We start from the raw sequence: 22,441 nt of genomic DNA, 5'->3' as shown, positions 1-22,441 counted from the left end.
CAGCAGTAAGTTTAAAACTGAACTTTTAATCAACTGAAGAACAGATTCATTCACTGATTTTTAAACACAGATTAAACATGTATAAACGTTGTATTCAAGACTTAATTAAATCCCTAGAGCCTATCTAAGCATGCACAGAACACAGACTCAAGGGATAGAATAGACTAGAAACTTGCCTTTGAATTTCAGATTTGAAATTCTAATTCACCGTCTCTATATGATATGTTTGTGTCCTAAACTGCAAGTCTGCTCCTCCAGTGCCTTGGTTCAACCCAGAAACACCTCTCCTTCCTCCTTCTTGGTCCAACCTTGGTCTAGACCAAAACCTAGACCTCTTCTCTTTATCTTCCTCTGTGTCTCTCAATACCTCATTGTATCTATCTTTGTTCTACAGAAAACCTACGTTTTGTTTTGTGTTGTTTTAAACCCTAATCCACCGTAATATACATATATATAGGTTTAGACATTAAACCCTAATCCATATATAACTCGGCCCATATGTAAACTTAGGTTACAATCAATGACGGCTGCCTATGAAAACTATAAACCCAATGAAAAGCTATATAACAGTCCCGTTGAGAACTAACTAAATTTAACTAAATCCAGTCATTTAAACCAATTAATTATAAAACAAATAAAGTAATAAATCCCACAAAATTAATCCAATTATAATAATAAAATAAAACAATTAAATCCATAATTACGACAATTAATTAGAACAGAACAATTAATTAACTTAAACAATGAATGTAATTAAAAACAATTACACAAATAATCAAGTAATTGACACATCATTCAAACAATAACAAGTAATTCCAATAATATTAAGCAATTAAACAATTAACCATTAAAAATTATAATTAAATAATTAATGAAATTGCAGGACTATCCTTTGTAAAATTAGGGGTATTACAATTATTTATCCCCTTAAAACTACAGTTGATGAAAGAGATGTGTCAGAAGAAGATCTGCATGATCTAGTATTGCTCTCAGTGATGAAGAATTTGGGGTACAACGATTAAGTTGAAACTGTAACCATGCAAGCAGAACATTCTAAACAAACTACTAGTAGTTCTGTACATTCTGATGACCTATCTATGGTCCCATCCTCTCCAGAAGTTCTTCTTATTCCACCAAATAAGAGTAAACAGGATATTCAAAAGGAAATTTTGGGGTTGAAAAGAAAGGCTCTTGCCCTTAAACGACAAGGAGAAACTGAAGAAGTTGAGGAAATTATGAGAACTGCGACATTATTAGAGGCCGAAATGGAAGAAGTAGAAGCCCCCAAGAAAGAAGAACCGTTTGATGGTTCAAATGATAAAGAACCTCAAAGTTTTGGGCCTTAAAGTGTGAAGGATGGTGTGGAAGTAAATAAAGGGACAACATAGGTAGCAATCGATCAGAATAGAAAATATGTTAAGAGGCCCACAAGTTTAGGATGGAATGAAAATGGTACAAATAATCCTCTTCCAAGGATTTTTGAAATTTCAATTCCTGTAATGGCCCGGTTAGAAGATTTAGGTCCTCCAGGTAAAGCAAGAAAAGTAGAAGGCACTGGATTCATTCTTCCATCAGGTCAGTCCGCAAGCATAATGGATTTGCTTACAGGTGATGATTGGAGAAATTCTGAAACATCTGAGAAACATGTTAAAGATTGGGGCAGTCAAGAGAGTGTTGCATATTGAAAACGAGAAGAGACAGTTGATTTGAATTAGAAGCCACATATGGATGAATCAAATTCAGTTCATTTGATGGTTTCTAATAATGACCAAGCTTCTCTCTGACAAGAAATTCTGGTACAAAAAAGGCGGGCAGTTGCTCTCAAGAGAGAAGGGAAATTGGCGGAAGCTAGGGAGGAACTTTGGCGAGCAAAACTTTAGAGAAGTCTCTAGAGGATGTCAATAATGCCTAACCAGGTACTGTGTCTAATTCTGTATCAAGCTCCACTCCCAATGCTGCTTCAAGTGGACAAAAAGAGCATAGTTCATCAAATGTGGCTCTAAAATATCTTCAGTGGGCCCGTCATAGCTTCCGCTGCGCCACTCTTATCACATCCCCTCCACACCTTCTCTTTCTTATCTTCTTCCATCATCTGACACACTCTTAACAAGTACAATCTCACCCAAAATAACACCACGTGCAGCCAAAAAAAATAAAAAGAACTTTGGCCACTAATGTCTATCCGTGGGTCCCGCCCCACTTTCTTTTCTCTTTTCCCACGGTTGGGCTTCAACAGATAATATATATATATATATATATATATATATATATATATATATATATATAAAGTAACAAAAACAAAGCTAAAAAAAAAAAAAAAAAATCTCATGGGACCCACGCTACCATCATCACAATTACATTTCCAATCTTCTTCTCTTTGACCAGGTACTCCCACTTCCATCAAGTTATATATATATATATATATATATATATATATATATAAGAAAGAAAATAAGTTCAAACCCATTTCCATTTCATTCTCCTCCTTTCATCAAACAACACGTACACCAAAAACTATATAAATATAACCACAACTACTACACCAAACTTAAACAAATAAAATTATAAATTATAAATTAAAATTTTTTAAAAAAAATTGGGTTATCACAATCTCCACCACTTAAAAAGAATTTCATCCCTGAAATTCAGATCCAACAGTTCGTGCACACAAAAACACCATTTTGTCACGACCCTGAAATTCAGGTCCAACAGTCTTCGTATATCCGAAAACACCAATAACCACAAAACCAAAATCCAAATCCCTACCCCAGGCGATGTGAGATACAGTGATATGTAAAACGTTGTGGTAGCTGCCAATGCTAGTCACCCGCCCACGCACTCCGTAACCGTTGTGGTAACTAGTCGATGCGTCACCCGCCCACCCACTAAAAAAAACAACAAATCTAGGCTACCTGCCCAACCACACCAACTAACCATCCCAGTAGCTGCCAGTGAACGCCATCTGTCCACACACACCTGGCTACGAGTGGTAGCTCACCAGTGCTACACACTCACCCACTCACACCCGTCTACATTATCACCACACTCACACTTCCGGCTGGGTACAGCTCTGATACCATTTTGTCACGCCTCGGTAATTTTAACAAAATCCTCGATTTTATACAAATCAAATACATCGAAATACACCCAGGATTATAAAAAAATGCCCTCTTTTATACAAAGTCAGATTCCTCCAAGATACAAAAAAAATCTCCAAATAATAAAAACAAAACTTGCAACGCCAACTCTTCATCCTAAGCCCGTATCTACGATCCCCGTCTATCTTCGGTACCTGAAACTGGAGAGTGGTAAGACAAAAGTCCCAGTAGGAAAAACCATAACAAGAATTTCATAGAGGTTTAACAAAACAACTTCACAAAATAAATATATACAGGAGTATAAACAAAATACATATGCATTCCATGAAAACAGTTAATAAAATCATTTAAAGCAAAACCTCTCCATGCCATTCAAGGTATAGAGAACCCTACACTGAAAAAAGGATCAGTTGCCCACTGGATCATCAAACAATCTCCAAGACCTCCTCTGCAAACTCTCGGCCCTCTCTGTTTGCAGTCCATTTTCTCACTCTGTTTCTCTCTCCCACTCTCTCATTTTTTCTCTTTTCTCTGTCTCGGCTCTTTTTTCTATCTTCTGCAACAAGTCACATGCCTAATTTATAGGCAAAACCACCGACTCAACCTAAACAGCTCACCACACAACCAAAAACCCACGTGTAGAAATCAAGCCCAAGTCAAAAAGTAAGTCTGCCAAAATCTTATCATTTCATATACACTATCAGAAACCCATGTGAAGGAAATCAAAGAATGAGGAAAATTTGGCTCAAAAATATCTTCAGTGGGCCCGCCATAGCTTCCGTTGCACCACTCTGATCACATCCCCTCCACACCTTCTTTTTCTTATCTTCTTCCATCATCTGACACACTCTTAACAAGTACAATCTCACCTAAAATAACACCACATGCAGCCCCAAAAAAAAAAAAAAAGAACTTTGGCCACTAATGTCTGTCCGTGGGTCCCGCCCCACTTTCTTTTCTTTTTTCCCACGGTTGGGCTTCAACAGATACAATACATATAGATATACATATATATATATATATATATATATATATATATATATATATATATATAAGTAACAAAAACAAAGCTAAAAAAAAAAAACAAAAATAAACATCTCATGGGACCCACGCTACCATCATCACAATTACATTTCCAATCTCCTTCTCTTCGACCAGGTACTCCCACTTCCATCAAGTTATATATATATGTAAGAAAGAAAATAAGTTCAAACCCATTTCCATTTCATTCTTCTCCTTTCACCAAACAACACGTACACCAAAAACTATATAAATATAACCACAACTACTACACCAAACTCAAACAAATAAAATTATAAATTATAAATTAAAATTTATAAAAAAAAATCGGGTTATCACACTCCCCCTTTGGCAATTTCGTGTCAAAACCCTATAAACAATATATAATCTACCCAAAGCAGAAAAATAAAGTACAATTGTTTAAGGAAGGACGGATTTGTTCTCTTCTGCTTTTAGACAGAATATCACCTGAATTCCTGCACATGGATTAAGCAAAACTACCAGTGAAAGCTTAATAAACCAATTAAAAACTCCCCCTGAATAAAGTATCCAAAAAAAAATTTAAAATTGTAAATTCTCTCCCCCTTAATGTAACCTTGTTCTCCCCCTTTTTGGAACAAAATTATCAAAGAATAGTAAAATAACCAGAGAGAAATAATATTAAAACCGAGTAAACCAAGTAAGAGTTTCATACATGTCAAAGAGCAAAAGAAATATCCAAAATATCGAGTCATGACAATGTATAAGCTAAGCGAAAAAAAAAATGAGATGCATGAATGATATGAACATAGAATCAAGCATCAAGATCATTTCCAGCAAATGGAACTGTAGATGTCGGAATGTCCTTATCACCCCCATCAATGTCACTCCCACTGCCACCCTCATCATCCTCATCATCCTCCTCTATCTCAGCCTCCTTATCCCTATCATCCTTAGCCACAAGTGATAGATCTGGAGGGGCCGGTCTGTATACATCCTCAGAAGTAGTGCCTGTCCTCTGTTCCTTAAGTAACCGAACTTCTTCTTGAAGATCCAGGACTGCATCCATTAACGCCTTTTGATTCTGTAGAAGCAAGGAGTAGAGAAGATTGGCATCCAAAGTATTAAACACTCGCTTGGTAGGAAAAAGCTGAATAACCTCAGGAAGGGATGATGTAGAAGCTGTTGTACCCCTACTAGCTTACCTTGATGAAGCGCGTGCTGTCTTGGCCTTATTAAATGCCCTTATATCCATCTCAGACATAATTTTATTCTGGTGAGCACGGGGTGGAAAAGGAATCTCAAAATGCTGATATAACCCCATAATGATCATAGGGAATGGAGATGATTTCTTCTTTGTGTTGTTCTTGTAGTGCACAACCATCAGTCAATATATAGAAGAATCAAGATATATCTTTGCATCGATAGATAAGAGATAAAGTACCTCAGCACGATCTGAAAAGATGACATCTTTATTCCCAAAGTAATCCAAATTGGAGATGGCAAACAAATTCAGAAAAGCCGTTTCATCTGTGAGATAGCGATTGGGAATGTAGTCGGGAAATCTCGGTGAATCCGGCATACATAGCTCATTACAAATATCATCCCACTTCAAACCGGAATGAACAAGTGGAAGATGATAGCCAGTGTTTGAAACATTATTGGGAATGCCAAGAACTTTGCCAATCACTTCAGGATGAACTACATAATCCTTCCCAAACAAGGAAACCTCAAAATATCCCGAATTATGAACCTTACGGATATTTGAGTAGAAGTAGTGAACAAGATCTGGACTATACGAACTATCCATCGTAGTAAAGAACAACCACTTGTTCTTCTCAATATAATCCACCAATTTCTTTTCTGGACTATCCCGAAGCTTTTTTAAGTTTACATTTCTTTCCGATTTTATCGGACCATCCTTGTACACTTTATTGTACACTTCCCAAGCATGCTCGTTGTAGAAGTATTCTGTAGTAAATTGAACCTTCCCCGTGTCAGATAATGAGGGATACCCAGGTGGTATCTCAGTAGTAGTAGAGCTAGAATGCATAGAAGCATCCCTTGAAGCGGTTGAACCCACTTGTGGTTCCCGGATGGTTATACTCGTTCCGGCTATTTTGGGAGGTGGTGGAGATGCAATTCCTTTACCTTTGTCCTTGCGAGACAATTTGGGAGGCATGTTGTGTTCAAAGAATTTCAGTTTGACGCTCCAAAGCTCACTCAGTAATTTTGTCGAACACTTGGTATGCGCTTCACAACTTGTTTTTGAACAAACAAGTTTTGAATCTTCAAAGCCCCAATTAAACGACAATAATCAAGCACAAGAGGATTCAATCTTACTCCAAGCAACTCTCAATCTTCAACAAAGAAGAAATCTTTACCAAATCCTATAAGTATTGTTTTAAACCCAAACTTCTCTTAACTTTAACTTCTTTGCTTCAATCTCAAGTTTCAATCTTCAACTTTCAAGTTCCAGGAGATGAATGATGTTCAACTTGCAATGTGTTATGTGAATGATACAAGATTATAACAAAATATGTGAATATATAGATATGGGTTTAGAGAGAGAGTGAGAGCATATAAAAAGTGAAAATGGGTTCATGCAACAATACCCAACAAAGTATCAAATGGGTCTTTATATCTCAAAATTTCGCTGCCAGGAACCGGTTGCCAAAGTGGGCTAATTCAGGAACATTCTCTCCCTCTCTGTCCAAAAATGATGGAACTGAAGTATACAAATCCAAGAACCTAGTAGCCGAGAGGAGGCGGCACCAGAAACTCAGTGATAGACTCTTAGAGCTGCGCTCATTACTCCCAATCATTACAAATGCAATCACCCAAAACCTATAATTTTCATTTCTATTCCTTTTACATGCTTATTCTCTATTCGTATTTTTTCAGCTTTAGATGAATACGGCCACGATTATTGTCGATGCAATCACTTGCATTCAGGAGGAGCTACAGAAGTGTGTAAGAGATCTTAGTGACCAAATCCACGAAATGGAGGCAATTTCTGGAGAGGAGTCAAAGACAGAGAGTGATGGAATTGATGCTGCACAAGAGATGAAGAAATGGAGATAGAGGTATACATGTTTGATGCATACAAAATTCATAATTAAGGTACTTTAAATCTTTAAAATAACACAATTAATGATGAACTTGTGTTTGAAATTTACAGACCGAAGTTACAGCGACTCATTTTGATGGCAAAAAGATTTGGATGAAGATAGTGTTTCAAAAGAAAAGAGGCGGATTCACTAAATTGATGAACTACATGAGTGTCCTTGGCTTCAAGTTCATTGATACCAGTGTTACTACCTCCAAAGGAGCAATTCTAGTTCTATGTGCGCACAAAATTCTTGTTCATCTAGACATAAATTGAAGATAATATCACGACATAATATATCAACTTCAATAAGAAATATATATTACTCACTTGATCTGATTTCCTTCTTCAGAAGAGTACATGTATTTAGGGTGAAACAATTGTAATAGTTTCTAGGTTACACTTTATCTAAGCTTCTGAAAACTGGAAAGCATAAAATGTAGCGCTGCAAAATGTATGTGTGTGTGTATGTGTGTGTGTGTGTGTGTGTGTGTGTGTGTGTGTGTGTATATATATATAAACTGCCTGTCTTAGACAAACTCGACCCAAATCAAATCCATTTCTCAATTTATTGAACCTATAAAGCATACACAATGCAAATTACCAGATAAACTATATGAAGTACAAGTTCTTCTCTTTTCTATCTTCATAAACTAGAAACTAAAGTTGCATGTTAAGATGCAAAAGATGTGAAAACCCTAAATTATTAACAACCAGATAAATGCTACCATGCAACCTGTTTAACACCTGAACAACAAGCAAAAGTAATCTACAATATAAACAAGCATAAAACTAGTAATCATTTCAACTTAAATGCCTAAAATTGCATCAGTGAATCAATTTAGTGTGAAGACTAACAAATATAAATTTATCACAGTAAAGCAAATTTGACTACAGCATGAGAAGCATAAGATCTGTCAGAAAAGGAATTCAATTTGTATATCACAAGGGATTACATTAAATAAAACAAAAAATAAAAGAACATTTCGCAATTTATTTAATGCCAATTCCAGTTTTTAATAAAAATGAACTAGTTACTAGATCTCCAAAATTCAGCAAAAATACTTCCTGCTTTTGTTCAACTGTCCCAGGAAATATGTTTGTATAACTAGCACAACCATTTAACATAAAAGAAAAATAGTAAAAATTTCATTACTTGTCTGAAAAGAATCCCAGGTTATATCGAGTGTAATTACTTGACTTCCCTAGCTGAATGAACTTCTTAGCTTCTTCAATCTTTAACTGTTTATGTAATGTTTCTTATTTTCGTTATTTTTCATTTTTTTTTCATTTTTTTTTGGGAGATTTATTATTTAATTGCAGACTTATATATATATATATATATATATATATATATTGGCATCAATGGTGATAAGAAGGAACGGAAGTGGAGAGATAAGAAAGAGAAAGAAAACCATGAAAATGGTGATGCTATAAGCAGGGACACAAGATTTTTTTTTGGGCAAATTTTTATAAATTCTCAATACTTTCAAAAAGTGATTATAAAATCCTAATCAGTTTTTAAAACCTCCAACAATATAATAACGTTATTATTTTATTCCAACTCTGTCAATTAACTCTTAAAGGAATGTGAAATGATTAAATTATCCTTATTACATTTTTTTTATTTAAAAAACTAAAAAAATCATATTTTTGAAATTACAATATTATTCTTTAGATAGATAGCTACACAGGGAGAGAGAAAACCCAAAACATATATAGGGAGAGAAGGGGTTAGAATTGAAAATTGAGAAGATCAGAGCAAAAACATCGACCGAATGAGATTGACTATATCTAGAACCATGACCACGCCAAAAATCAAAATAAAATCACAAACCCAGTTGAGATTAGAAAGAGATAGCTACAGAAGGAGAGAGAAACCCAAATATATATATACATATAGAGATAGAAAGTGAGAGAAAAAGGGATTACTGGTGAAAATTAAGAAGATCAGAACAAAGAAGACATACCCAATAAGATCGAATCTGAGATTAGCCTTGAGCTGAAGGAAGAGGTCGTAGAGCTGACCCAGATCAACAGCATTGCTGTGGGAGTAGAGCAGAGTGAGGCGAGCATATGGGTTTCTCAGATAGAACGTAACAATCTTGTTGCCTCTCTTGATGTTGAACAACAAGACATCAAGGGAATTGTCGTCGGCGCTCGACAGCGGCACCGACAGCGCCGCGGAGACAGCCACGAGCTTGCCATCGCCGCGCTTCTTCACCTTGTACGTCGGCGGCGACGGCGGGAAGAAGGCGAATTTCGCCGCCAACGAGACACCCCATTCACCACCCCGAGAAGGCCTCCAGAGACCCAACTCATGAATGCATGTGTATATCTATATATATATCTACAGACACAGACAAATCACTTTTCACTGTGTGTGTTTTAGAGAGAGAAACTTAGGTAACAGAGTAGGTGTTGAAAGGGGGAATGAGCTTTTAACTTCAAGGGTTGAGAGAGAGAGTTGTAGAAGTTGGGAAGAAGTAAGTGTTTTTCTTTAGGGGTTTGGTCTCTGGTTGTCTAGCTTAATCTGTGAAAGGTCATCTTAGTTATGTTTGTGTGTGTGTTTTTTTGTGTGTGCAGGTGGTGGTGTGTAGTGTGAGGGTGGCAAGTTAGAGAGAGAAAGAGAGGAGAGAGAGTACAGTGGGGAGAGGTGTGTGGACTGTGGAGTTTGGTCAGTGCCTAAACTTCAAATACTCATAATGGAATAGTTTCATTAACGCCATTTGAAGAGTGACGTGAAGTTTTTTCATTTATTAATTTTATTTTGGAAGGCGATATTGACAATTCAATTTGCACTTCCTGGTCTAACATTAATGCATCATATCCTTAATTATATATATATATAACGCACGAGTATATCTTGAATGGAAGGATTCAAGATATAAGCTTACTATTACAAGCTTGGGGTCTGGTCAGAGACGAAGAGGAGGACAAGGTTACTATTACAAGCTTGGGGGTATTTTTGGTATAACATATTTAAATTCATATCACTTGTTTGGCACATGTGACAACAGGTATATTTTCGTCACAAAAGTCAATTTGTCAAAGCAATTGTTAACCACGTGCTGAGTTAACGACCCAATTAACAGAGTTGGGGTTTTTAAAACTGGTTAGAGTTTTATGATCATTTTTTGAAAGTATTGGGGATTTACAGAAATTTACCCCATTTTTTTTTATTTGGCAAAATTTCTTTTGCCCTTGATTTCTTCACGTGGGCTTTGGTAAGATGGAGAGAAAAAGTGGGTAGTTCTTCCATCTTTCTATGTCTCTTACGCAGAATCTCTCTCTTCCCTTCGGTCTCCATTTTTTTCTTTTTTGTTTTCTCTCATAAAAGCTTAGATTAAAGTCACACAATTGGGAATATGATAGTGCCGTTTGAGGAAAAACGAAGAGCTCGACGAGATCTTCAAGTGAGTATGAACAATTTCTTCTTTGGTGCATCTTAGGATTTCGAGTTTTGTGACTCATTTTGAGGGTTTTTCTACAATTTGAGGTAGGAATATTCTAATACATAAAATTCTTGTGCTTTTGTGAGTTTTCTTATTTAATTTGATGTTAAGCATGTTCACTTTGTATAATCTCTTGCAAAACTTGTTTAAATGTCGGTTATGGAACACATGACTACTTATTACTTGTTGTGTAGTGATTATATATATACTTATGTGAAGTTAAATTTATATTTTAAATGTTTACCATGTTAAATTGATGTTGATTGAAAGTATGAGTTATGTGTTTTGAAAAAATTATGTTGGATAGTATGTGTGAAAATTTTATTATTGAATTGATGATTTAAAACATGGAGCATTCTTACATTCATTGGGAAGGGAAAAGGGAAAAGTGTTTTCAAAATAAAGGAAATTAAATTTTGGAAAAATATTTTCTAAAAGTGTTTGCGAAAACCCTGACGCCTAGGAGGCGCCTAGTGATCCGTGGTATTAGTGTGATCTAGAGGGGGATTAGAGAGAGACTTTAGTATGGTTGAGCTACCCAGACGACGCCATGGAGGTGCCATGTGGTCAGGGAAAAACTAGCCAACCCCTCCCTCATAACGCCTTGGAGGTACCTTGGGTCGGATTACACTAACGGTTTGGATGTTGAAACGGAAGTGTTTCGGAAATGGAGAGCAACATGAGCATGGCATTGCACTTCATTAGTATACATGGTGTGTTGTGACTTGAATGGCATATGTGTTTATATTGGATGTTATGGTTATGGTATACATTCCCGGTATAGTATGTTCCCGTTCTCTTGTTTTCTATTCTATATGTGGATTCACAGGGTAATAAGAAGTGTGTCTTAGACACTTCCTACTGAGCTTATGCTCACCCCTTTATTATTAATATTTTTCAGGATATGGAAAGGAAGTGGCGGACGACGATCCACTACAAGTTTAGACGAGATTAGAGACCTATTTTATTTTGCTATTTTTTTGTATTAGAACTATAATATTTTGTAAATGTAATCATTTTGGAAATGTGATGTAATATTTGTATTGTGCATTGGGACATGATAGATTAGTTTTAAGGCTCAGTGAGGCTATTGTATTTTTTATATATATTTTTCAACAGGTTGTAGAGAGACTTTCTCTGCGGAGGTCATGCCGAAATTTTATATATTTTATTATTATTATTTTTGGTATTTTTTTTGGGTTGTTACAAATTTGGTATCAGAGCAATGGTTCGAATACCATTAGGACGACGGGTAGAGGCCTACTTGGGATTGCATGGGGAAGTTGAATTGTATGATTATGTGCTACGTGTTAAAGTATTTAAATGTTTGAAAATCATGCCTACCTGTTTATTTGTTTACGTGTTTACAATTTTGAAAACATGCCTATTTGTTAATTGCTTACGTGATTTAAGTGCAAAAATTTGTGTTACATGGCCATGCATGTGAAGTAGTTATATAATCCAACTATGTAAATGAAATGTGAATATATTTGAAAGCATGTTATACATGATAAGATGGCAAGTTGTGAGTATGGATTGTGCAAGTGTTTATTATACGAAATGATGATAAGGATGGAAGGGATGTTTAATCTCACATAATAATTTAATGGACTTATTGTTTAAAATTTATGTGATAGGACACGGTCGTGTCAAGGGTTATGCTTCGGTTATTGTGTATATAAATATATGAGTATGTCTTGTGTATATACCTATATTCTTATGTGTATATGTGATCGAGCATGGGATAGTTGTGTGAGTTTTGACCTGAGTAGACGAGAAGCTCGGTTGCTCTAGAAATCAAACGAATGGCGTGAATTTCTAGCCCTTGGATTAAGCTATTTAATGTGTAGTCATCTTAATTTTATTGTTACATTTTGTGTGATGCTTAGGGCACGACTTTAAAACGGGTTCATATTTCATGGCATAGTGCCTTTGTTGTGTGTGAGTTTCATGCATCAGTGGATGGGTTCTTGTGACCATGGAGATCAAGTGGGCGAGTGAGGGATTCGAGGGAAAAAAGTATGACCTTTGAAAGTTAGTGTTTGTGACTTGGGTCTCAGTGGTGTGGAGGTTCTTTTCGAACCGGTCGTGGTAGGTGTGACAGAAGTTATTTGCATCACGAATGTAGTTTATGGGATGTAGATGTGTATCTTCTGGTACTGTCTGAGGAGGCGTATTGGTTCTGATTATCGTGGGTACTTGTTGGATTTTGTAGGTCTAGGGTGATATAAGATCAGTTGTAGGGTGTAGAGCATTTTGTGTCTTGTAAGAGTCTGTTTTGGAGACTGGGTTGTCAAGGAGTGATTCTCATTTTAAATAGTTGTAGGAGCGTGTTACGGGTAATTAACTCTCAGTGAGTCGATTACATGGTTTGGTGGATGAGTGGGGTTATAGGTTGTCATGGTTGTCGAGAAAGCCTTGAGGTAGTGTATAGTGGTTAGTTTTAGTTGTGTAGAGTAGAATTACACTATAAGGCAGGTTGTACGAGGTCATTGAAGTGCTCGGTCGTTTACGGATGAAGTGATTGATGGTAAGCACGGTGTTACCAAATAGATTGTGTTCTAGGATTTGAAAGCTATGGACTGGAGTTGGATTTTATGTTATGTCAGAGGTATCCGGAGATTGTGCTTGGTTTTTGAGGATTCAAAAAGGTAGACTGATCATTAGAATGATTGGGACGAGGTTGATTTTGTGGGTTTAGTTGTTAGCCCCATTTGACCTTTGTTGGGGCCAAGGGTGTTCTGAGGAACAGCGAAGAGGGGAGGTAATGGTGTTGAACCTAAGGTATTAAGTTTTCTTATTTAGGCAAGTAGATCGCCTTAGAAATAGTGGTTTAAGTAGTTGGTTAAATATTAATGATTGATTGCATAGTTGGTAGTTTTGAGGAGACTGTTGGGTGTTGAGCATTCTGAGATTGTGCCCATTTTATTTTGAGGATTTGTTAGCATGGCATTATCGTATGGAGGATCTTTCTTAGTGGTAAATAGTGGTTGTTGTGGAAGGTATCAAGAGTAATGCTTATTTTTTTGTTATGATGGTGTCATAGGTTGAATTGTTTGGTGGTGACTTGGTGATATGGTGAGATGAGAGGTTTGAGTTGTCATTTGGGGATGATGGTAGTAGAGGTGTTATGACGTGATGTTTAGTATTGATGAGCAGAATGGTTTGGGGTATGATCAGAGGGTGGTTTGGAGATTTTGAGTTGTTTGTTGTATGTTTACAGGTAGGTGATGGGGGTTGTACATCGGTCGAGGTGACGGCGAGCAGCTTAGTCTTTAGAGCCAGTGAGGATGATGTTTCCAGATAGGCACCTTTTTCTTTTGACGAGTCAGTGGGTTGTTGTGACTGAGGTCACGAGTGGAGTGTACACGGTGATCGAGGCAGTATCATTTGGGAAGGTAGTGATGGCACGAGTGGTAAAGTGTCATTTTATGGTATAGGGGTTGTCATTTGGGAGTGACGAGATGCAGTGTCCGATGGGTTGTGATTGTTTCTAGTGTTGGTATGTTGTGAACATTGATGCTCTTGTCTGATGATTGTGTTGTGAGTTGTATCTTAGTACTCGATGAATGAGTGGTAGGGATCTGATTGGTTTTGGTTAGCATGGGTATTGCGGGGTATCGTATACGAGGTTTCTATGTTGATAGTGTATAATGGTCCGTTAGTGGCGAGGTCACCTAGAATTTAGTTCGTAGTTCCATACGGGTACCTATTTGGTTTTTCTCCTTGTGTGTAAGAAGTTTAGTTCATCTCAGGTGAGATTGGGTGTCCATAGTTGGACAGTTGGAGTGTAGTATGTGACAAGGTGTCGGGTGTATTTAGGTACGAGTCGTCAGTCTCTTGTGAGAGCAGGGTTTGTTACCTTTTTCAATTGTTCTAGTCCTAGCTAGGACGTCGTTTGTCGCAAGACTTGTACTCCATCTAGGAGTTGTATGCGTCCGTGGGCAGACGAATTTGTGAGTGGTTTGTTACGCCGTTAGAGTTCATCAATTGAGGTCCTGATTAAATGGGTCGACTCACTCCCACGGAGGGAGGTGAAGTCTTCGGTTTTTGTAGTGTTTGTTTTGAAAGTGGTTTTGACTGGTAAGATGTGAGGCATGGGTTACTGAATAGGGGTTGTGTTTCCGATGTTTAGTACTAGTGGTGATGGCTAGGAAATGTGTCGTGAATCGCAGCTTAAGGATAATTAGGTGATGTGATGTGACTCATGTATTTAGATGCTTTTAGAGGTGATTGATTCTAGCAGTGTCTTGAGGACAAGTATTGGTATTATTTGCATGTTTTTGCAGCTAAAGCGTGATTATGGGATTCCATTGAAGAACTATAGGAATGATTGACCTTGGTTTTGAGATTGCAGGCATGAGATAATCGCATTGTGTGTTTGGACGGGGTAGGAATTGAATCGAGTAATGTTATAGAGTCGTCTACCTGGTATGAGTGCTATGAGATCATTATAGAGTTTTTACGCTGCTTGATGATTGTGACATTTAGTGTTGTGTTATTACTAGCTTGTTTGGATTGTACGATTAAAGCATGATTGAGATTTTTAGAGTAAGTATGTGACTGTTTAGCCGTCATGGTTACGTAGAATGATGGATTGATAGCGAGTGAATCTCATGATTGTCTTATGAACTGTGTGAGAGTGTGTGTGAGGTTTGGACCTGAGGACAAGAACGACATCTGTGTTGAGACCAGATCGATGATGAGAATGGCCTGGTCAACCATTTCTCCTGAATTAGTTCCTCTTAGCACGATGTCGGGTCAAAGGTTAATGATTATTTCAATTTGTTAGGGATAATGAGAGCACGGTATTGCGCGTTGTATCAGTGTGATAGTATGGATTCGGATGATTTGTTTTGGGTGACGAAGTGTGTTAGGTAGTACCAAGTGTGTGGTATAGGGCTTGCGATTCGATCATTAATTATTGAAGATTTTGTTTTGAGGATTTGTGACCTGGGTACAGGATAATTTGTTTTATTATTCTGGTGATTCATGATTGTATAATTGTTGGGAGATTCATTATTTAGCTATCTTGAGGTTGTTAAGTGTAATGATTGCTAAGTGGTGTGGTTGGTGGTCGTTGTATGATTATGTAGTGGTATAATCGTGTGTTGGATGGCAAGTGCTGGTATGACTGAAAGGTGTAGATCTGAGTTCGAGCTAGATTTTTGTGATGGATAGGGTTCTTTGTCTGGGATTTTGTGTCTTTTAAAGAATGGGTTGAGATAGGATATTGTCATGTTCAGGGGTCTTATGACCGTTCTTCTTTCGAGTTTCGGAGTCTTGTGTAGCAGTATAGAGTAGACCGATGTCCGTTTTGAGTCGGGTGTAGGGCCTAATTAGTCTCGTGTTCTGATGTCGTGAGTAATGAGTACACTCATAGGGTGGTGAGCATTGTGTTTTTGCGACAGTGGTGTGTGATGCCTGGTAACGTCCGGTGTCAAAAACATTAATGTTGAAGGGTAGATTTCGCGGATGAAATCTTTTAAGGAATGTAAAATGTAATGTTTCTTATTTTCGTTTTTTTTCATTTTTTTGGGAGATTTATTATTTAATTGCAGACTTACCCAATTGAAGATTTAAGTTTCAATTTATTGGATTTGGTTATGTTACATTATATATATATATATATATATATATATATATATATATATTATTTGTTTTTTTTTTAATAAGGGAGATTCTAGCCGAGAATTGAGAGAAAGAAAGAAATGGTGATTTGCGGGTCCCATTTGAATTATAAAGATGGATTTTGATTTGATATTATTTCTTTTGTATATATATATATATATATATATTGTATCTTGCCAAAGGAGATGCACCTGGCCGAAGAGAGAAAGGAGAATGGAAATTGTGGTTGTGATGATGTATTAGTGGTGGGTCCCATGATAATTGATTTGATTTGTTTTATTATATATATATACACACATATATTGGCATCAAATGGTGATAAGAAGGAGCGGAAGTGGAGAGATAAGAAAGAGAAGGAAACAATGAAAATGGTGATGCTATAGGCGGGGACACAAGATTTTTTTTTTTTATTTGGCAAAATTTCTTTTGCCCTTGATTTCTTCACGTGGGCTTTGGTAAGATGGAGAGAAAAAGTGGGCAGTTCTTCCATCTCTCTATGTCTCTTACGCAGAATCTCTCTCTTCCCTTCGGTCTCCATTTTTTTCTTTTTTGTTTTCTTTCATAAAAGCTTAGATTAAAGTCACACAATTGGGAATTTGATAATGCCGTTTGAGGAAAAACGAAGAGCTTTGCGAGATATGCAAGTGGGTATGAACAATTTCTTCTTTGGTGCATCCTAGGATTTTGAGTTTTGAGACCCATTTTGAGAGTTTTTCTACAATTTGAGGTAGGGGTATTCTAATACATAAAATTCTTGTGCTTTTGTGAGTTTTCTTATTTAATTGATGTTAAGCATGCTCACTTTGTATAATCTCTTGCAAAACTTGTTTAAATGTCGGTTATGGAACACATGACTACTTATTACTTGTTGTATAATGATTATATATATACTTATGTGAAGTTAAATTTATGTTTTAAATATTTACCATGTTAAATTGATGTTGATTGAAAGCATGAGTTATGTGTTTTGGAAAAATTATGTTGGATAGTATGTGTGAAAATTTTATTGTTGAATTGATGATTTAAAACATGGAGCATTCTTACATTCATTAGGAAGAGAAATGGGAAAAGTGTTTTCAAAACAAAGGAAATTAAATTTTGGAAAAATATTTTCTAAAAGTGTTTGTGGAAAACCCGAACGCCTAGGAGGCGCCTAGTGGTCTGTGGTGTTAGTGTGATCTAGAGGGGGATTAGAGAGAGACTCTTATGTAATTGAGCTACCTAGACGACGCCATGGAGGTGCCATGTGGTCGGAGAAAAACTAGCCAACCCCTCTCTCGTGACGCCTTGGAGGTGCCTTGGGTCTGATTATACTAACGGTTTGGATGTTGAAACGGAAGTGTTTCGGAAATGGGGAGCGACATGAGTATGGCATTACACTTCATTAGCATACATGGTGTGTTGTGACTTGAATGGCATATGTGTTTATATTGGATGTTGTGGTTATGGTATACATTCCCGGTATTGTATGTTTCCGTTCTTTTGTTTTCTATTCTATATGTGGATTCACAGGGTTATAAGAAGTGTGTCTTAGACACTTCCTACTGAGCTTATGCTCACCCCTTTATTATTAACATTTTTTAGGATATGGAAGTGAAGTGACGGACGACGATCCACCATAAGTTTAGACGAGATTAGAGACCTATTTTATTTTGCTATTTTTTTGTGTTAGAACTCTAATATTTTGTAAATGTAATCATTTTGAGAATGTGATGTAATATTTGTATTGTGCGTTGGGACAGGATAAATTAATTTTAAGGTTCAGTGAGGCCATTATATTTTTTTTTTATATTTTTCAACAAGTTGTAAAGGGATTTTCTCTTTTTATATATTTTATTATTATTATTTTTGGTATTTTTTTTTTTGGGTTGTTACAGTTTAACCAACCCATCTACCACATCCTGCAACAATGTCGCATCAACAAGACATCGACTATCGATTATAGTCTTGCACACCTCAAATGCATAATCAAAATCACCATTCTCACATAGAAAGGGAACTAGTATCGCATGAGTCGGTCAACTTATCCGCTGCACAATCATGACTACTGGCCAGTTCTCTATACCACTTCTTGGCTTCCTCTGTACTCCCATCCATGCAATAGCCTCTAATTATAGCATTGTAAGTAACTCAACTGTTTTGAATCCCTTAGTCCTCAATTCTGCAAATAACTCAACTGCTTCTGACATTTTATTCTCAGTAACCAACCCAACTAACTTCGCATTATAACTTTTTATATCAGGAACAACATTATTCTTTTCCATTCGAGCCCATATCTTCTCGCCATCCACAAAACGATTCTCCCCATAAGAAGCTTCGAGTAACGCATTGAATGTGATCAAATCAGGGGTTAATCCATTCTTCTCCATCTCATCAACCAACAAAATCGCAGAATCCAATGAACCAATCTCGCAGAAGGCCTTAATCACAGTACAATACGAAACCACGTCCGGCTTAATCAACAATTTCTCTGGCAGTTCACGGAAAACCCCAGGAATCTTATCAAATTTCTTCGAATTAATGCAAGCCTCAAGAAGGGCATTGAAAGACATCACGGTGCGATCGCATTTGTGGTCCGGCATTTCGTCGAACACCTTGGATGCATGATCGAACATGCCGGACATGCCGTAAAGGTAAATAAGGCGAACATTGAATCCTTCTTCGGAAATGTCACTGTACTTCTTCTGATCTTCGAGGATTTCTTCGATCAATTGGAAGCGCTTGGCGGAGGCGAGGCGGTTGATGGTGTACTTGTAAATGCCGGTTTTGTTGCGGAACCGTTCAGACTCGGAAGATTTCTTGAACTTTTCAACAAGTCTCGTGAGGTTGCGTTCTTTGTAGAGTTCAGTAAAGAGGGACTTGAGACTGGTGGCGGTGGCGGCGACGGCGGCGGCGGGTTGGGGGAGAGAAGTGCAAAAGGAGCGGTAAAGGAGGCGAGAGAAGGAAGACATTGTTGTTGTTGTTGTGTGTGTGTTTTTTTTTTTGGTGATGAGTGGGGTGTGGGGGTCTCTGCTCTGTAACAGTTGTAGGGTTTTGGGGTTTTCAGTGTTTTTGGGTTCTTAGTTTGGGTTTTGAGCGGGGAGGACCTTTTTGGAAATAAGAGCAAAACAATTGTACTTTTTCAATGGACTTTAGAATGTTCATTTGATCTCTGTGTACTCGTTTAATTAAGAGCAAAACAATTGTACCTCCAGTGCACACTCGGAGATTGTTTGGATCAACCAAGGAGTAATTGAATTGTTGGAGATGCAAGCAAAATAAAATTTAATTTTTTAAGTTTGTAATACTTGTTCCAATATTATTTCATCTCGAGCTCTCAATCTTCCATTAAAAAGGAGAATTCTTAATGTTCATTGGTGAAATTTTGTTTGGATCAACCAAGGAGTAATTGAATTGTTGGAGATGCAAGCAAAATAAAATTTAATTTTTTAAGTTTGTAATACTTGTTCCAATATTATTTCATCTCGAGCTCTCAATCTTCCATTAAAAAGGAGAATTCTTAATGTTCATTGGTGAAATTTTAAAAAATTTAAGAAATTATGTGAAAATATATCTAAAATATAAAGACATTGTAAAATTAAAAAAAATCTTGTTTTGTAACGTTAAAAAAATGTACAATTATTTTTGACACGGAGTGGGTATGCCTTTTTATAGTTCATATTTGTATCTATTTAAATTATTCTTAATGAAAAAATAAAAAAATAAATAAAAACTATTCAATTTATATTCAACACCCGTTTGCATTTGGATACAAAAATACAGGCTTATAATTCAGCAGCTTTATATGCTTTATAGCATAAAATTCAAAATTGCACTTTAACCATAACAGCTTTCCTCACTCATATGTACTTTAGTACTCTTCACAACCCATAAAAAAAGTAAAAGTAGAATAATTATACATACATACATACATACATAATTGTACTAATAATATATATTGTGAGGTCTGAACTGGACCTGCGTTGATAATTCAGTTACAATTGGTCCAACTAGTAACAAGTGAATGGTGTATCATGCTAGAAATGAGTCTCCTAACCCCCCAAAAAACTGTGATCATTATGAGAATTGTACAATAATACCCTTCAAACTAGAAGAAGATTCCTTTCTCTCTCTCTCCCCCCACTGAAATGTTACCCTTGTGAAGAGCAGTTATATATAGCCAAATTACCTCCACGATCCATCAAACACAATTTCATTTCTCAAGTGCACTCTCATTACCAAATTAGTAGTAGCCCCCTCTTCCTCAGAGAAATGGATAGCAGGCATATTAATGATGGAACTGAAGTATACAAATCCAAGAACCTAGTAGCCGAGAGGAGGCGGCGCCAGAAACTCAGTGATAGACTCTTAGAGCTGCGCGCATTAGTCCCAATCATAACAAATGCAATCACTCAAAACCTACAATTAATTCTTCCATTACATTCCTTTTCAATATATATATATATATATATCATAACTTCATAATTAACATGCTTGTTAGTTTCTAATATAAGTACTTTTGTTTTTGATTTTTTTTGGGCTTTAGATGAATAAGGCAACGATTATTATCGATGCAATCAGTTACATTCAGGAGCTGCAGAAGTGTGTAAGAGATCTTAGTGACGAAATCCACGAAATGGAGGCAATTTGTGAAGAGGAGTCAAAGACACAGAGTGAAGAAATTGATGCCGCGGAAGAGATGAAGAAATGGGGGATAGAGGTGACGTTTTTAATCCATACAGATTTTACTGCTAAGGTACTTCAAAGTCTTTAAAATTATCACAATTGATGAACTTGTGTGTTGCTATTTACAGACTGAATTTACAGTGACTCATATTGATGACAATAAGATATGGATGAAGATAGTGTTTCAAAAGAAAAGAGGTGGCTTCACTAAATTGATGAACGCCATGAGTGTCCTTGGCTTCGAGTTCATTGATACCAGTGTTACTACCTCCAAGGGAGCAATCCTAGTTACTTCCTGTTTAGAGGTAAAAATTGAAACTATATACCAGCTTTTTTTGGTATAACCCTTTTAGTAATATTCATTATAGAAATGACAGAATGTCCTTTGAACCACCTTATGATGGTTTAAACAATCAACTTATATTTGATTGAAGTACTTCCAGAGCTTTGCAGGAGTACTTGGACTTGAACTTCTGATCCAATTATAAGAATGTAATTATATACACACACACACACACACTTAATAATTGTTTTAAAATTAGAATTTTTTTTTTTTTAGTAATTGACCAATATGTTATAATTATATGATTGTAGGGAATGCATGGAAGAATGCATGAAGTTGACCAACTCAGAGAGCTGTTGCCAGATATCATTAGAAGCATATACGGAGATACTGATCATACATATATGGATCCATCACAAATTCTATAAGAAAGTTGCACTTGTTTTTTTAATTTATTCTCCTTTTAATATCTAGGAATATTGTCACATATGTGGAGTATTTAATTATATTTGGAGAGATGCCATTATGCTTATAAAACTCGGATAACCTTTACATTAACTTATACTTCTACATAATTTCAGAAATGATGAGCTTTATGAATTTGTAACAAACTCCCAAACCATCCTTATAAAGACCAATATTTTGTTTCAGATGTCCTCTGTTTTTTTTTTTTTTGTTTTTTTTCCATATATGCGTATGACATTTCAAAGTTTAATCATGAATGCTGACTAACATAACAAGAAGAAAACATGTCTATACATAGTCTAAATAGACTGATACATTCTCTAAAATGAACAATGGAGCTCAATCAAACAGTGAACACCATGGTTTTTCTTCATGAACACTTATTGACATTTTTAATCATTGAAGTACTCTCCAAGTCTTCAATGATCTCAGTGTTGCTATTCTTCTTTAAGCTAAAGTGTATACGTGATTAATGTGGTCAATTGCTCCAACCCAATTAACACTCATAAGTCATGACATAACATAAGGTGCTTGAAATTAAAATTGACTGGAGCTTCACCTACAAATGTGTATAGTTGGGTTTTGTTAAGTCGTAGACTCGCAGTCAAGTGGAAAAAGTATTCTGTAAATTTGGCAATTTGAACAACAAATAAATGTTTTAAATTCATTTTTTGAGGGAAAATAATGGGAAGATTACAAAAAATAAAAAAATGAAAGAAGAAGAAGAAGAAGAAGT

General features: G+C 36.3%; 2 protein-coding genes and 1 pseudogene across 2 annotated transcripts; 1 reads left to right on the top strand and 2 right to left on the bottom strand.

Annotated features, from left to right (window-relative positions):
* Positions 1-7,774: 7,774 nt before the first annotated feature.
* LOC132281819 (uncharacterized) lies at positions 7,775-11,259 on the bottom strand. The gene is made up of 4 exons (XM_059783488.1): positions 11,200-11,259; positions 9,177-9,544; positions 7,921-7,975; positions 7,775-7,783 (listed from the first exon to the last, which is right to left on the bottom strand). The coding sequence occupies exons 1-4, from the start codon at positions 11,257-11,259 to the stop codon at positions 7,775-7,777; spliced, it is 492 nt and encodes a 163-aa protein (XP_059639471.1).
* Positions 11,260-17,937: 6,678 nt separating this feature from the next.
* LOC132266784 (small ribosomal subunit protein mS78 (rPPR3a)-like) lies at positions 17,938-19,529 on the bottom strand (annotated as a pseudogene).
* A 1,014-nt stretch (positions 19,530-20,543) lies between these two features.
* Positions 20,544-21,668, top strand: LOC132281812 (transcription factor DYT1-like). The gene is made up of 4 exons (XM_059783482.1): positions 20,544-20,675; positions 20,818-20,991; positions 21,086-21,262; positions 21,552-21,668. Exons 1-4 carry the CDS (start codon positions 20,544-20,546, stop codon positions 21,666-21,668), a joined length of 600 nt encoding a protein of 199 aa, XP_059639465.1.
* Positions 21,669-22,441: the final 773 nt, after the last annotated feature.

The sequence above is a fragment of the Cornus florida genome, unplaced genomic scaffold (genome assembly GCF_030987335.1).
Source record: "Cornus florida cultivar Cherokee Brave unplaced genomic scaffold, ASM3098733v1 CherokeeBrave_3.0.0_Hap2_Chr01, whole genome shotgun sequence".
Taxonomy (NCBI): Eukaryota; Viridiplantae; Streptophyta; class Magnoliopsida; order Cornales; family Cornaceae; genus Cornus; species Cornus florida.
Note: the sequence above shows the minus strand (reverse complement) of the source record. Positions and strands in the feature narration are given on the sequence as shown.

Bases quoted from the DNA above. Each gene is read 5' to 3' on its own strand.
- LOC132281819 (XM_059783488.1), bottom strand. From the start codon at position 11,259: ATGAGGGAGGGGTTGGCTAGTTTTTCCCTGACCACATGGCACCTCCAT. The intron at 9,545-11,199 runs GTAGCTCAACCA...ATATATATATAG, and splicing joins ACCTCCATGGCGTCGTCTGG to ATATACACATGCATTCATGA. The intron at 7,976-9,176 runs GTATGTCTTCTT...TTTATATTGTAG, and splicing joins CTCAGATTCGATCTTATTGG to ATTACTTTTGCTTGTTGTTC.
- LOC132281812 (XM_059783482.1), top strand. From the start codon at position 20,544: ATGGATAGCAGGCATATTAATGATGGAACTGAAGTATACAAATCCAAG. The intron at 20,676-20,817 runs GCAATCACTCAA...TTTGGGCTTTAG, and splicing joins TAGTCCCAATCATAACAAAT to ATGAATAAGGCAACGATTAT. The intron at 21,263-21,551 runs GTAAAAATTGAA...ATATGATTGTAG, and splicing joins TAGTTACTTCCTGTTTAGAG to GGAATGCATGGAAGAATGCA.